The 16,668-nt window shown below is 35.0% G+C and overlaps 1 protein-coding gene across 5 annotated transcripts in view; it reads left to right on the plus strand.

Annotated features, from left to right (window-relative positions):
* Positions 1-16,668, plus strand: part of NRK (Nik related kinase) — a 136,732-nt gene that overhangs the window by 107,807 nt on the left and 12,257 nt on the right. For all 5 annotated transcript variants that reach the window (XM_041740076.1, XM_041740078.1, XM_041740080.1 and 2 more), the window contains 6 exons: positions 1,501-1,828; positions 4,420-4,606; positions 5,064-5,219; positions 8,025-8,168; positions 10,080-10,238; positions 15,369-15,469. In XM_041740076.1, coding sequence (XP_041596010.1) covers positions 1,501-1,828; positions 4,420-4,606; positions 5,064-5,219; positions 8,025-8,168; positions 10,080-10,238; positions 15,369-15,469 — 1,075 coding nt within the window. The remainder of the gene's footprint in view (positions 1-1,500; positions 1,829-4,419; positions 4,607-5,063; positions 5,220-8,024; positions 8,169-10,079; positions 10,239-15,368; positions 15,470-16,668) is intronic.

Here is a 16,668-nt window from a genome sequence, read left to right on the forward strand (position 1 = left end):
CAGTGAGTATATGAGATGAGGTGACAAACAGTGTGCTACTTAATAACTCTAAGATGGAGCCCTGACATTTACAAACAAAATCTCCAAATTTACTGAGAAAAATGAATTGCAACCTTGATTTTTACTTGATAATTTTAGGCTGAAACTTACTAACATAGCATTATTCTTGGAATTATGCAAACTGCTATAACTAAATTCAGTACCCATTCAATTTTATCTTGTTACACAGCAGCTGCCAAAAATGGCAATATTTAGTGAAGTGATATTTTTGACATGCCACCAGTTGTTTGAGATATATATATATATATATATATATATATATATATATATATACATACACATATATATAGTAGTTCCTTTCTCCTGCTCTAAACAGGCCAGTGTATTCTTATTTACATATGCTCATGGTTTGCATTCGAACTGCTTTCAAAGAAGATTACTTAACATAGTAAATGTTTACATTTTTAGAAAAATGATTAACAGTGGGAGAATTGTTTGCTTTTTCATATTGAAATAACTATATTGTTTTTGTTAATTTTCAAATGTTATTGGGTGGATATTCATGGCAGAACAGACTACAGATCATTCATCATTTTTTATTTTTTGCCAACTAAGAAATCTACCAGGAACTCCACCATCAAGCTGGCTTTTATTATTTTTTATTTTTTAAAGATTGTATTTATTTATTCATGAGAGACAGAGAGAGAGGCAGAGATACAGGCAGAGGGAGAAGCAGGCTCCATGCAGGGAGCCCGACGTGGGACTCGATCCCGGGTCTCCAGGATCATGCCCTGGGCCAAAGCCAGGCGCTAAACTGCTGAGCCACCCAGGCTGCCCCAAATTGGCTTTTAGAATTATCATAGGTACCTGGATATGTTGTCTCGTATGCAAAAAATCAGTGACATTTGGTATGGTTGATGTTCTCCGCAACTAAATTAATGACTATCTTAGCTTAATGAGATCTAGATTACTGAATTTCCTTGTGGTAGTAATAGAAAAATCAATGGGATTCTTTAGTAAAGTAGTCAATACACATCAGAAAATCAAGACATGTTAAAATTAACAGAAATTATATTGCAAAAAACAGTTATTTAATTATGTTGTGGTTGTGCCAAAAATATGGGCTTGATCATTTATGTGGCTGTGAAGTTGCTAATGCATGTAGTCTATTATTTAAGCAAAAAAACAAAACAAAACAAAACATATTTTTGCTGCTAACGTAACACATGTTCCTAATAAAGGAAGCAAGTTCCCTTCCATCTGCCATCCGTGTATGGTCAGGGAATTGATGGTGGTCATGGCGTTAATTCAGTATTTAAGATTGGCAAGATACAGGGTAATTTTCTTGTCCATACCATACCAGTAGTGTTTGCATCGAGAAAAAACATTCTTAGGGATTGTACATATGTATCAGATACATCCTAATTATGTTTTATTTGCTGACTTTCAAATGTATTTTTGTTCAGTGGCTTTCTATAATTAATTGGATCTTGTTATCAGACGAAGCTATGGCAGAGATGGAAGCTGCAAGCAAGATGGAAGTGATGGTGGAGAAGAGACCTGCAGCAGCTTTGGAAACCAGAGAGTCCATAGAAGTCATGAAGGAAATGTAGCCAGTGGGGGCAGTGCAGCCATTGTAGATGTTGAAGAACTTGGAGCCAATATAGGCAATGGAAGAAGAATTAAGGAGGTTAATGAAGGTAAGGGAGTCAGTGAAGCCAATGAAGAAAGTGGAGCCCTTGAACTCAGTGGAGGAGAAAATCACTCAGAGACAGATGGTCAAGGATTGGAGAGACCCATATCCCAGGACTTTGAACATCAACAGAAGGTAATGCACCATTTGAAAAGGAGAATGAACTCTTCTTCTCCTTGTAAATTTGTTTTTTCATGTGATATTGTCACATTTCCAGTCATTCCAAATAGGTTTTTAACTTCTATCCCCAAGCCTTAAACATTTTAATTTATAGCTATTGATGTTGACTTCTTCTCATTTGGATGGTTCCTATTTGCTCCTAGGGACAAAAATACATTTTTTTGTTTGCCTTTATTACTCATATCACACATTTGGAATAGAGGCTTTTAACACATACAATTTTTTTTCTGGGAAGTTGTCATTGTGGTAAAATATACATAACATAGAATTTTCCATCCTGACTATTTTAAGTGTACAATTCAGTGGCATTAAGTTCATTCACAATGTTGTACAACCATTATTACTATTCATTTCTAGAGCATTTTCATCATCCCAAACAATTAAATAATTAACTCCCTATTATCTCTCCTACCAGTCCCAATTAATCTCTATTCTTTTTTCTGCCTAGGTACCTTATATAAGCAGATCATGCAATATTTCTCCTTTTGTGTCTGGCTTATTTCACTTAGCATAATATTTTCAAGGTTCATCCATGTTGTAGCATGTATCAGAATTTCCTTCCTTTTTAATTTTGAATAATATTCCATTGTATGAATATATCACATTTTGTTTATCCATTCATCTGATGGACACTTGGGTTGTTTTCACCTTTTGTCTATCATGAATAATGCTCCTGTGAACATTGGTATATAACCATCTGTTCCTGGAGTGCCTGTTTTCAGTTATTTGGGCTATCTACCCAGGAGTGGAATTCCTAGATGTAGAATTGCTGGAATAGAATTGTTAGATTCTATTTGAACTTTTTGAGGAACTATTAACACATACAATTTAAATAGAAGTAATGTATTGTGTTAGGCAATGAATTTATCATTCACAAAACATTACTGACTATAAACAGGTTTAAAAATACTCCAATAGTTTCATAGAAGCTAGATCAATAGGAATGATCACAGAGAAGATTCCCTGGACCATGTGGTATTTGGACTAATTCTTGACAAATAGGGATATTTGGATATCTGAAAACAGAGATGAGACGACAGTCAGATGGAAAATCATGCCATCCCATTTACTTTCCCAGCCCATTGTCCAATCACACAAAAAGGCTTACAAAATGTCATGCTATTATCATGAATTCATGTCCCTGTGCAAGCCATTCCCTCTGTCTATAAGGCTTCCCCCTCAGGTCTTCCCTGCTTAGTCATTCTCATGACCCAACTCATAGTACTATCTTTGACTTTTCAAGAAGGAATTTTATACTCCTCCCTCTGTGTTTGCAAGCACTTTGCCTATAGTTTCATTTTAGTAGTTGTGAAATTGTATTTGGTCATCGACTTGCTTTTCTGTCATACTAGATCGTGAACTCTTAAAAGGCAACAACTATCTGTAACCTATTCTTGATTACTTTTCTCTACCCACTCACCCAATCCCAGGGCCCAACGTAGGACTTAGTTTATGATAGACACAATAATTATAGAAGAATTTCCAATAGGAAAGCAGTATGAGTGGGAAAGTCTCTCTTTTCCTCTCCCTTGTTCACTCCCTACTTACATATTTTAATTAAAGACATTAAAACAGAATTCCCATCATAGTTTCCATAACACCCCCAAGTATCTCCAGTTATTGCAAGGAATGTTTTTGATATCTACAAAGATAGTATATATTCCTTTTATTTTAATTTGAAAAGGACATGTTGCCATAAAACACTTTGTGATTGGAAAGGTCATAAAAACATTCTTTGATAGGGCAGCACAGCTCTCTCAATACCGAGTCACTGTTTAGACACAAAGAAATGCTTATCAACAGACAGGCTTACCAAAGCAGTTGGTATGTTTTTTTTCCACAGGGTATGGCATCCCACATAAAATCTGTCACATTCTGTAGCTTTTTACCTTGAGTTTTTTCTATGTAACTTAATGGAAGCCAAATCGATTTTCAGTGAGGCATGGTCACACCCTTGAATTTGTGTTGGTTGGTTTTCCATCATTAGCTTTTTCATGTGACAAAGTAAAATTGATACCCCCAACTCGTGCTTTTTAATTTTTTCAAGTGGCTATTCAGCACAGCATAGCCGAACGTAAGCTTTAGAATCAGACTTTGGCTTCAAACTCTGGTTCCCCTAACTTATCTCTGATTTGAATAAATTATTTAACTTTGCTAAGCTTTTGTTTCCTTCTAAGTAAAATGGAGATAACTAAACTTACTTTTTGAGTTATTGTAAGGATTTGCAATAATACGTAAATAAAATAACTGGCAGTGTACCTAGTGTATAATAAAAAATTCCACTAATATTAGGTCCCAAATTGCACAGCTAGGGATTTTAAGCTCCTTAAATTTCTCCTCTGACATCAATTGTCTCATATAGGTTACTTCTCTCTCTTCTGATAACATTGTTGAATTCTTCTGATAAATGTGGATTTTAAAAGGGTGCAAAATTACAGATGCTGCAAACTTTGCATTCTCTTTTTCAAATGTACTCTAAGCATGTTATATTTCTCTCACAGTTAATCTCTGAATAAGGTTAAAATTGATTTTCAATCTTCTTTTAGGAACCAGGTGGTAGAAACGAGGCCTCAAATGCCATTGCCTCTGGCGCTGCAGCAGCAGCACCTGATGATGAGAATGACAGCATGGACATATCAGAAGCATCAACACAATCAGGTTTTTCTGCCAACTACTCATCTCCTTCCAATGGTTTTTGGAGGGCTGCAAATGCTGACTTTGCCAGTGCCATCTGTAAGTATGTTTAATATAATCTCCAAATGCTTAAGTCTGTTCACACATTACAGGGTTTGACCCCTGGTTCATCCTATGAAAAGACTGGAATCATTCTGATATTCAGTTAACATAAATTCAGATGGATACATGCTTTAAAAAATATACTCCTCACTGAGTCCTTATGGCACCTAAATTTAAACTACAATTGAGTAATTGAGTCCCTCAGCTGGATTTTCTTTTGCAATCTAATCATGGTAATTTGAAATACATTCATATTCAGAAATGTGTTTTAACCATCATGATTTGTGTTATCTGATGGTTTAGGAGTTATAGAAATGATACCTCCAGGAAAAATAAGATACAATAAAGGAAAAGACTCTTTTCTAAGGCTGTGTCTTATTTGTGGAAACATTCAGGCACCTATGGTGTGTACACTAGTAATTTCTCTGAACATCTTCCCCTTACTTCTTCACAGTGTATGCTGGATTAGTGGAAGCACCTGAGAAATCACCTAAGCGACCCTCTGAAGTCAATGTTAACCCACTATATGTGTCTCCTGCATGTAAGAAACCACTAATTCACATGTATGAAAAGGAATTCACTTCTGAGATCTGCTGTGGTTCTTTGTGGGGTAAGTTTGGTTTCTTAACATGGAGTTGTTTTTTTTAAAGAATATATTTTTATCAATGAAGCAAACTTGTGAAAAATCATAGATGTAAAACACTTGTTATTGCCAAACCATTACCAAGCAAATAAAAAATATATATTTTATTTTCACTCAGTGCAGTATGATGTTGGGATTGGCACTCCTTCCTCTTTTTATTGTTTTTCTTTTTAATTTGAATTAACTTGACTAGAACATAAAATTAAAGTAGGTTATAATTACTTAAAAATTTGAGCTTAGTACTTTTACTTTAGGGTAGTGTGTAGCATTTGATACCCAATGAGATATTACAAGACAGATTTCTGTATGTTCTTGTTTTTAAATAGTCTTGTGGATTCGAAGAGAAAGATTTTTGTATAATGTCTCTTTTTAATGTTTCAAGTTTTTATTTAAATTCTAGTTTGTTAACATATAGTGTAGTATTGGTTTCAGGAAAAGAATGCAATGATTCATCACTTACATATAACACCCAGTGCTCATCACAATAAGTGCCCTCCTTAATTCCCATCACCCATTTAGCCCACCCCTCGACCACCCCTCTGGCAACCCTCAGTTTGTTTTCTATAGTTGAGAATCTCTTGGGATGCCTGGGTGGCTCAGTGGTTAAGCGCCTGCCTTTGGCTCAGGGCATGATCCTGGAGTCCTGGGATGGAGTCCTACATCAGGCTCCCTATATGGGGCCTGCTTATCCCTCTGCCTATGTCTCTGCCTCTCTCTCTCTCTCTCTCTCTCTCTGTGTGTGTGTGTCTCTCATGAATAAATAAATAAAAATTTAAAAATTTCTTATGGTTTGCCTCCCTCTCTTTTTTCCTTCTCCTTATGCTCATCTGTTTTGTTTCTTAAATTTCACATGAGTGAAATCATATGGCTTTTGTCTTTCTCTGACTGACTTATATCACTTAGTATAATATACTATAGCTCCATCTACATTGCAAATGGCAAGACTTCATTCTTTTTGATGGGTGAGTAATATATATTATACATCTTCTTTATTCATTCATCAGTCGATGGACATGTGGACTCCTTCCATAATTTGTTGTTGATAATGCTGCTAGAAACATCAACATGCATGTGTCCCTTTAAATCAGTATTTTTGTATCCTTTTGGTAATTACACCAGTAGTGTAATTGCTGGGTCCTAGGTTGGTTGTATTTTTAACTTTTTGAAGAGCCTTCACACTGTTTTCTAGAGTGGCTGCACCAATTTGCATTCCCACCAACACTGCAAGAGGGTTCCCCTTTCTCTGCATCCTCACCAATATCTATTGTTTCCTATGTTGTTAATTGTAGCCATTCTGGCAGGTGTGAAGTAGTATCGCATAGTTTTGATTTGCGTTTCCCTGATGATGAGTGATGTTGAGTATCTTTCCATGTGTCTGTTAGCCATCTGTATGACCTTTGATAATGTCTTAACTTTGATAGACTTTTTTCAATCCTTTGTTCTAGAAGAATTATAACCACATTGGTAGGGTTCAGACGATATTTTACCTCAAGCCAATGTGAACCATAAATGAAACAATAAATAAGTGAAAGGAGGGAAGAAATTCAAAGTAAATGCCAACCTCTGCCTTGCAATTTCATAGATTTTGCTTAATGTATGTTTGAACAGGGGAGAGAATTTTAAATTAAAAATGGAACAGTATAGCAAACATTATAGTTACATGGATTGAATAACTTAGAAAAAACACATTACCCTAAAAACTAATATATTGTGTCAGATAACAAGAAAGCAAAGTTTACTTCATTATCATTTCAGTCAGGCAACTACCCAGAGATCTAATTAATGTCTAATAATTCATTTTTATAATTTGTGGTTCTATATTTTGAAAAATAAAAGATTACAGTGAAAACTAACCATACTTTCCCCCTCCCTCCCCCTCCCTCTCTGATTCCCCTGTGGGAAGAAATACAGTTCCTAAATCTGCCACAAGCCATTACTTAGAGAAATGGTAAAGGACATAGTAGGAAAATGAAAGCAGAAACACTTGTCTTTTCTCCTTATATCTTTGAAACACAAATAGTCTCCAATAGAAGGAAAACACTGAAGTGCTCTTCATTAATATTACTTGGCTGAGTTTTGTCTGTGTCTCAGGTTATGGGAGAAAACTCCCACAGTGGTTTGAAGTGTATTATAATTTAGCCTTATCTTCTATTTCAGTCCTCTCATTTAGTCTTTTAACAGTGTTTATATTTGAATAAATAGAGCAGCAGACAAATAATAGAGTGTATGAATTTAGATACATAAAAGTAGGAACTACTTTCATAGGTATTTTGCAATGTAAGTTCTTTAATATAAGTGTGAACATAGGTTCATTCAATTTAAAAACAATTTACATAAAATTATTTTAATAGCATTAAAACCCCTTGTTATAATTAGGAACGAGGAATCAACTGAATTAAATTGTTCATATACACTAGATATCCTTAATGTTTAATAATTATTTTCAAAAGGGTTGATTGATTTTTATAGTTTGGGACACTGTTCAGGGGTGTTGAGATATTTATACAGTTCTCCTTTTGAGATGCCACACCAGACACCAGACTGTAGAAATATTGCCATAAGGTATTATATTCTACATCTAAATATATTTCAGAGAAATTTGTTCTGTTGGTAGAGGGTTCATTATTATACAATACGAGGTTAATATTAGCCTAAAATTATATGTCATCTTTGCACAGATCAGTACCTGGAATTCCAAAAGTACCAATACAAGTTCAATTATAAAAATGTAATGTAAGCTAATATAGCATCTTTCTTTTTATATGCAAACAGGAGTGAATTTGCTGTTGGGAACCCGATCTAATTTGTATCTGATGGACAGAAGTGGAAAGGCAGACATCACTAAACTGATAAAGCGAAGACCATTTCGTCAGATTCAAGTTGTAGAGCCACTCAATTTGCTGATTACTATCTCCGGTTTGTTTAAGAACTAAAATTAGCTAAGTAATTATGTAGGTTAATTAGGTTCCAAACTAGGATAAAGACTTTTCAGGTTAAAGTGTTCATAGGAAAGCGTGTTAAATTTAACCTTAAATTGGGGTATCAAACTTTCCTACTTGTGTTTTCTTATCTATTTACAGTTTAACTTCTGACTCTCCTTTGGTGTCTGGATATTTGATTGTAATGCACCTTATCTAGGTCATTTGTTTTTTTTAATTATTTATTTATTCATTCATAGAGACACACACACACACACACACACACACACACACACACAGAGAGGCAGAGACACAGGCAGAGAGAGAAGCAGGCACCATGCAGAGAGCCCGAAGTGGGACCTGATCCAGGGTCTCCAGGATCAGGCCCTAGGCTGCAGGCGGCGCTAAACCGCTGTGCCACCAGGGCTGCCCTCTAGGTCATTTGTTAAGAAAAAAACATACCATTTACATCTGTCAAGTCTTTTCTGAGTAACCACCTACAATTTTACAACTCACAATTTCACCCACCCATGTGCGGATGATCACATCCATCACATACTTTCTTATAATAAGCTAGAAGCAACAAAGAACAAAGTGGACAATAACTGGGTAAAAATGAGGGTCTACAGATAGGATTACTAACAAGAATGGATACCCTAAGATCTTTCCCTTCTTCCCGTGTAGTAATTGAATTTCTTAGTTTTGGTCAGAACCTGAATATCCGAATATAAGAGAGCAAATAAATGGATGTTAATGATAATTGTCATTACTCAACATAGCTATATGGCACATTAATTAATGACTATGTATTTTCCTAGAAATTATTAACTTTGCTCTAAGTTTTGGTTAGAGGAGAAAGCCCTCTATAGATATACTAAAGCTTCATGATGTTTTTGGTCATGTTTCATTTTCATTCATTTATAATTGCTAGAGGTGCACAGATACAAAATTTAGATTTTGAAAACATCTGGGTGGCTTAGAGACTGTGCTTCTGAATAACAGATTTATTTACTGTTTATCCAGATTTCTCTAACTCAAATGTGCCCTTTTTAATCCTTAAGTTTTTCTTAAAATGGATTATTTTTGCATCAAATAACACTGAGAACATCAGTGTAGAAAGATACCTAATAGTTTAGAGCAATTCTACCACTTAATAATAGAATGGAAATAGACATAGATGTCTGAATTCTAATACTCCTTCAAAAACTGTCATGTAAAGACATATTTAAGATTAATCACATAAGAATTCTGTTGTTGAGACTATAAATCATATAACAAAACTGTAAAAAATGAATATGAAGTCACTGCACATGAAAACAAATGTGTACTTTATTGGTCTGTTTTTCCTGAAGGAATTGTATGAATTTTCTGGGATTTACAATTAAAAAATTAGCAGTGAGGGTAAACTAGATTGAGAAAAAAATAAAACTTTAGTTACTTTGTTTGTATGCTGGAATGAAAAAGCACAAAGACACCCTTCCCAGTAGTCCTGAATGCCTAACAGTCAATACGTCAGACATCCCTCTCATACATACAACCAAGGGCAGCTTCTGGGTCTCTGAATCCCAGAAAGATCATGACTTAGATAAAAACCAAAGTATAAGTGAATGGATGGTAGTTCTGTTGATGTGCCATGGCAATCTTAATCTGTCCCAAATAAATATTTTACTTCTCTTCAGACAGGCACATAGGTAGCTGGTAGACATTTTGACTATCTCTTGGAAGTGAGAGACTAAGAAGGACTTTGCCATCATATTTATAAACACTGAAGGGAAGAATCTAGTAGTGTAGTTTTTCTAAAAGAACTTTTTATTTTAATAAAATTTGTTTAAAAGGCAAAAACACTTTGTTGTGTTTTTCTAATATATGAAAAAAAGACTGAATTAGAATACTGTGTCTTACCTATTAGGCCATAAGAACAGACTTAGGGTTTATCATTTGACCTGGCTGAGGAACAAGATTTTGAATGATGATCCAGAAAGTAAAAGGAGACAAGAGGAAATGCTAAAGACAGAGGAAGCCTGCAAAGCTATTGATAAGTTGACAGGCTGTGAACACTTCAGTGTCCGTAAGTCTCATTTTATGTTTACTATAGCTATATAAAGTTTGCTTTCCTTCGTTTAGTAAAGTATATTGTTGTGAGAGGCAAAGTAGATAAAGAAAAGTATTTGTATTTGTATTATATATATGCATATATTTTTAGAAGAAGGTTGAACAAAGGAAAGGAAGAAAATCGTATTAGATATGTTTTTATTTTTGTTTTAGTAGCAGGCCTCCATTGTATTTATTGCTTTGGTAATAATAACCATTCCCTGGACACCTGGCCTGACTTGTTTTATCAAATAGCGCTTCTTACAGTTAGGACACATTTTGGTACTCAGCTCTCGATATCATATTTCCTTCCTGTTCATCTTCCTTTTTCTGGTCCTAGATGCTATAAGAAAATTTGCAAATTATGAAGAAAAATAGACTAGGAATTTCCAAACTGGGAAAGGAAGCTTATATTTTTTTAAAAAACATCTCGTTTTTTGCTTATGAAGGAAAGTGCTTTTGCTTATGAAGGAAAGTGCTTTGCAAATTATACTTTATTTAAAAATTGTTTTTAGTCTTTAATTGAATTAAAGACCCAGAATGAACATGAACTACAGTATTCAAAGAAGCAAGTTTTAACTCCTATAAAAGAGAAGATACTCACTGGGCCAAAGTCACCAAGCATGTCCCCTGTTCCACCTCAAAACCTTTCGCCTCCAACAAAAGATGATGCAACAGGAAGTGAAGTGGAAAGCTTGCAATATGATAAGGACACAAAACCAATCTTTAAAAAGAACACCTTACCCTTTGGATTTGGTTTTGTGTCCCTATTTGTAACTTCCTATACAAAAATGAGTGAATTTCACTGAGACAATTTCCAGGTCTTCTATGACACAATCCTGGTTGTTGAGAAAGTATTGATTGACTTAAATAGCTTTGAAGTTAAGTTTGGTTTACTTTCTCACCTTTCTCCTTTCAGTCACTCTAATTAGTCCAGATGAACTGATACTTTTTTAAAAAGATTTATTTATTTATTCATGAGAGACACAGACTGAGAGAGAGAGTCAGAGACACAGGCAGAGGGAGAAGCAGGCTCCTTGCAGGGAGCCTGATGCAGGACTCAATTCCAGATCCTGGGATCACACCTGAGCCGAAGGCAGGCACCCAACCGCTGAGCCACCCAGGCGTCCCTGATACTTCTTTTCTTGCCTCTACATAACTCCAACTATATAAATGTTCTTGATGTATCTTAAATAACCTGCAAGGAGATTCATATTATAATATCTTTCCTTGGAACAGCAGTAAAATAGAATCACAGAATACTTTCACTTTCTTAAATCAGAATTTTTTTCTTAATACTGACCAGGAAACTTTGCAATGAGTCCAAAAGAAAATTCTTCTGTGGTCTGCTGGCTCTTGCTCCCACTGTCAATATTCATGAGTATAATTGCTAAATATTTTCTGTCTAAGTAGAATTTTTTCATATGCCCTATCTGTTTACAACCATCCATTGCAAGATGAAGTAACAGCTCCAGGGTTTCAGGATCCTGCTTTCATCTGTCAACAACTAGAAGTGATGTTATCCCATTCTGTTCTATTTCTGAAGCAAATATCCTCTAATCTCAGCCTTTGTTTTCTTCCTTCTCTTTCACTAATTACCCCTCAGACAGAACTAGTGGCATAGATAAGAGATAGCTGGAATCACATGATATGAGTTTTAGCATGATATTGTTATTCTGACTGACCATTTCTGTTCTGCATATAGGGGCCTTCCTGAATAGGTTTTCATATGTATGTATATAATACACATACACCATTAAAGGGAGAAGTGAGTACCCAGACAAACCAGGAATTAAATAAATGCACTACTTTCTTCCAGTTTTATGTATCACTACTTCTCTTCCAAATAATATTATATGTATTTGGTAGCCAAAGGTGAAACAGATCCCCAGATGTTAAACAAGGAGTTTATATAGCAGAACTACCTGCCTCCTATTAACTTGTAAATTTTTAATTCAATAAGAGAGAGATTACAATAATATCTTGCGCATCTGTGTTCTTGGTAAGTAGATGAACTAGTTAAGATGAGTTTTCCTGGTTGACCCCATTCCACCCCTCTCCAACTCTCATAACAACTAGAAACCTTTGTCTACTGACATGTAAAACATCTTCAATACAGTGGAACACTCATGTACTCATACTTGCATGACATTTTCATAGCCTTTCAAGATACATAAAATAATTAACTGACATCAATTACTGCCATATATTAAAATTAAAAGGAAGTGTTTGCTTAACAGAGAATTTCTTTGCTTGTTGGGGGTTTATTGATCATGTTTCTTTGACCTACTTGGGAACAGTGTAAAAGAGAAAGATAAAAAACTAGAACCAGAGAGAGAGAGAGAGAGAGAATATGAGTAAGAAAGTGGGGGAATGGTAGAAAGAGAAGCCTTATATTTGGCCTATGATAAAGTCTGACTAGAAAGGACGGAAGCAATATTCCTACTGAGGAAGAAGGGTTTTAGCACAAAATGTAAATCTAGCAAGTAGGCCAACATACTCCATAAGAATCAGACAGTCTGAGAGAAAGCATATCCTTTTTATTCTTATTTTCTTTTTTTAAAAGCAGCTATATTGAAATAATTTATATACCATAAAATTTACCCATTTAGAAGTATATAATCAATGGTTTTTAGTATGTTTATAGACTTGTATAACCATTATCATAATCTAATTTTCATTACCCCAAAAAGAACCCCAATTGCCATTAGCAATCACTCCATATTCCATCCCTCTTACCTTCATCTTTTTCTCCTCACAGTCTTAAATAACCACTGATATATTTTGCTTTCCTTTTTTTTTTTATATAATTTTTTTTAATTTTTATTTATTTATGATAGTCACAGAGAGAGAGAGAGGCAGAGACACAGGCGGAGGGAGAAGCAGGCTCCATGCACCGGGAGCCTGATATGGGATTCGATCCTGGGTCTCCAGGATCGCGCCCTGGGCCAAAGGCAGGCGCCAAACCGCTGCGCCACCCAGGGATCCCTATATTTTGCTTTCCTAAAATATTTTTCTCTTCTGGATAATTTGTTTGAATGGAATCATATATTTTATAGTCTTTGTAATGGTCTTCTGTAATTTAGTATAACGTTTTTAAGGTTCATGCATAATGAAACCTTATAACATATATCAGTACTTACTTTTTATTGCTGAATAGTATTGCACTGTATAGATAAACCTATTGTTTACACAGTTTTTATACATCCATTGTTTACATTTGTATTCTTTCCACTTTTTGCCTGCTACTAACATTTCATATATGTGTCTGTACATGGGAATGCATGTTTTCTTTTCTCTTGGATAGTACTGCTGGACTGCTTCTCAAAGTGGCTGTACTGTTTTACATTGCCATGAGTATGGAAGCTTTATTTTTCATCTTGCCAACACTTATAGATGTCTATCTTTTGATTCCAGGCATTCAAGTGCATGTGAAGTGACATGTTATTGTAGTTTTGATTTGTATTTCCCTGACAGCTAATAATGTTGTGCATTTATTTATTTATTTATTTACTTATTTATCTATCTTTTTGTTGTTGAGTTCTAAGCATTCTATATATTCTGGATCCTAGGACCTTATCAGATACATGACTTTTAAATATTTTCTCCCATTTAATAGATTGTCTTTTCACTTTCTTGACAGTGTTTTTTTGATAGCCCAAAATTTTAATTTGGATGAAACCTATTTATCTGTTTTTTTCTTTTGTTGCATATGCTTTTGGTGTCAAATATAAAACAATATAAAAAAACTCCATTGCCATGAAGACTTATTTCTATATTTATTTCTCAGAGTTTTATGGTTTTAGCTCTTACATTTAGGTCTTTGATCCCTTCTGAGTTAGATTTTGTATATGGTGTGAGGTGAGGGGTTCAACTTATTATTTTGTATATGGAAATTCAGTTGTCCCAGTGCCATTTGTTGAAGAGAGTATTCTTTCCCAATTGAATGGTCAGGACATCATTGACCATTGATATATGGGTTTATTTGTAGACTCCCGATTCTACTCTGTTGACCTATATGCCTTTCCTAATCTCAGTACTACACTGTTTTGATTACTGTAGTTTGTAGTAAGTTTTGAATTTGGGAAGTATGAGTCATTCAACTTTGTTTTTCTTTTTCAAGATTCTTTTAGCTTTTTGGGGCCTTTTCCAATTCCATGTGAATTTTAGGATGAGCATTTCTATTTCTGCATAAGAGGATTTTAATAGCAATTGCATTGAATCCATAGATCACTTTGATAATGCTATCCTCTTTTTAAAATATTTTCATTTTTATTATTTATTTATTTAGTGGCTTAAAAAACAGTGATTTGTTATTTCTCCTAAGTGTACGAGCTGACTAGGGCTCAGCTGTATTTTTTTTTATATAGTTGACACATAGTATTCCATTAGTTTCAGGTATAGAACATAGTGCTGCAAATTCTCTGTATGTTATGCTGTGTTCACCATAAGTGTAGCTAACATCTGTCACCATACAAAGTTACTATAGCATTAACTATATTCCCAATGTTGTAGCTTTTATTTCCATGACTTATTCATTCCCTAACCAGAGGCCTATACATCCAATTACCCTTCACCCATTTTGCCCATCCCCTACCAGCCTTCCCTCTGGCTGTTATCAGTTTGATCTCTGTATTTATAGGTCTGATTATGTGTCTTGTTTGTTTATTCATTTGTTTTGTCTTTTAGATTCCACATGAGTGAAGTCATACAGTATTTGTCTTTCACAGTCTGGTTGATTTCACTTAGCAGAATACCTTCTAGGTCCATCCATGTTTTGCCCTCTTAACAATGCTAAGTCTACCTATCCATTAACAAAGGAAGTCTTTCCATTTATTTAGGTCTTTAATTTCTTTCAACAATGTTCTGTAGTTTTCAGTGTACAATTTAGAGTGCTCTTGAAGGCTAATGCATATACTCAATAAAACCATATAGTTAGTTTTGTCACCTTTTAGGGGGCATCAAATTGTAACTAAATGGCTGTACTAAAAATATATGATCTGTGCTCTTATATTATAGTTATAATATTTTTAAGGACCAATAAAAATACTTGAGTGTTCTTGTGAACTCTGTAGCATTGTTACTTCTTTGTATTTTATCGTTGTAGTCCAACATGAAGAAACAACATATATTGCAATTGCTTTGAAATCATCAATTCACCTTTACGCTTGGGCACCAAAATCCTTTGATGAAAGCACTGCTATCAAAGTAAGTGGTTTCCTTTTTCAAACTTGGATCATATAGTTTTTCTTTTGGGAAACTGTAAACACAGCAATATTTTTAAATATAGTAGCAAAAATAAATACCATTCTTCTACAGTTAATGTAATTTGGCTACACCATGTCAATAATTATCATTTAACCCTTTTTTAGATAATTCACAGGCACTACAGCAAGGGAGAGTGTGAGGGAAATCCTTGACCCCTCCCTTTAGAGGACCTCCCTACCAGCTCCTCAGTCCCAATTCTGTAGTCAACATGAAGACCTTCTCTTCTAGAGCCCCAAATGCAGGTTTTGGGTGCTACCACCCCCAATGACTTGAAGCTGAGAAAGTCTCTGTTCTCTCTTAGTGGGGGGTGGAGAGCAGAGGGAAGGTAAAGAAAGGTGTGACAGTGGTAGAGGGGGAAGCCCTACTGGAAGAGGAATAAGAGATCAAGTCTTTGCTCTAATTACCAGGGCTACAATAGATGGGGTTGGGGAGGAAAGGGCAGAAGGGTCTATATTTCTTCCGAGCTGGAACTCTAAACACATTTCTCTCCAGAACTATTGCAAGGAATGGTGGTTAGGCTTATTTGGATTACCAGTAATATTTCCACCTTTATTATGGTTTAGCTGAACTTCTATGGATCAGCCTCTTAAGGTAACCAGTTGGTGTCCCAAACAGTTAAGTTGCTAATGATTTTTTAATCTCATCTCATAAACTGGGGACTTTTTATCTTTATTATTTTTAATGATACTCCAGAATTCTATGTAAATAGGATTATTTTGTGTTTATTCCATAGCAGTAAGGTTAATGAACTGGGAGCATTATATAGAGTCCAGTGATTCCTAATCTGGAGTGTACATCAGAATCATTTGGAACATTTGTTGAAAGTTTAGATCTCAGACCCAACCTCAGGCTAAATTAGTAGGTCTGGGGTGGGGCCTGGGAATCTATATTTTTAGCAAATGTGACTTTGAACTAGTTGGTCCATGGACAAGTTTTAACAAAGCACTGATAAGGACACATCACGATAGACTCCAGCAAGGTATTTATGTGATATTTTTGTATCTTAGGTCAAGATATGTTTACATGGTATATTTTGCAGCCAAAGCATCACGTGTGTGCAATAAAGATGAACTAATTATGCCTGCCTCTCAATGTCTATTTTCACAATAAATATGTTCTTTTGTAAATAGCACAGACTA

Source organism: Vulpes lagopus, chromosome X (genome assembly GCF_018345385.1).
Source record: "Vulpes lagopus strain Blue_001 chromosome X, ASM1834538v1, whole genome shotgun sequence".
NCBI classification, from domain to species: Eukaryota; Metazoa; Chordata; class Mammalia; order Carnivora; family Canidae; genus Vulpes; species Vulpes lagopus.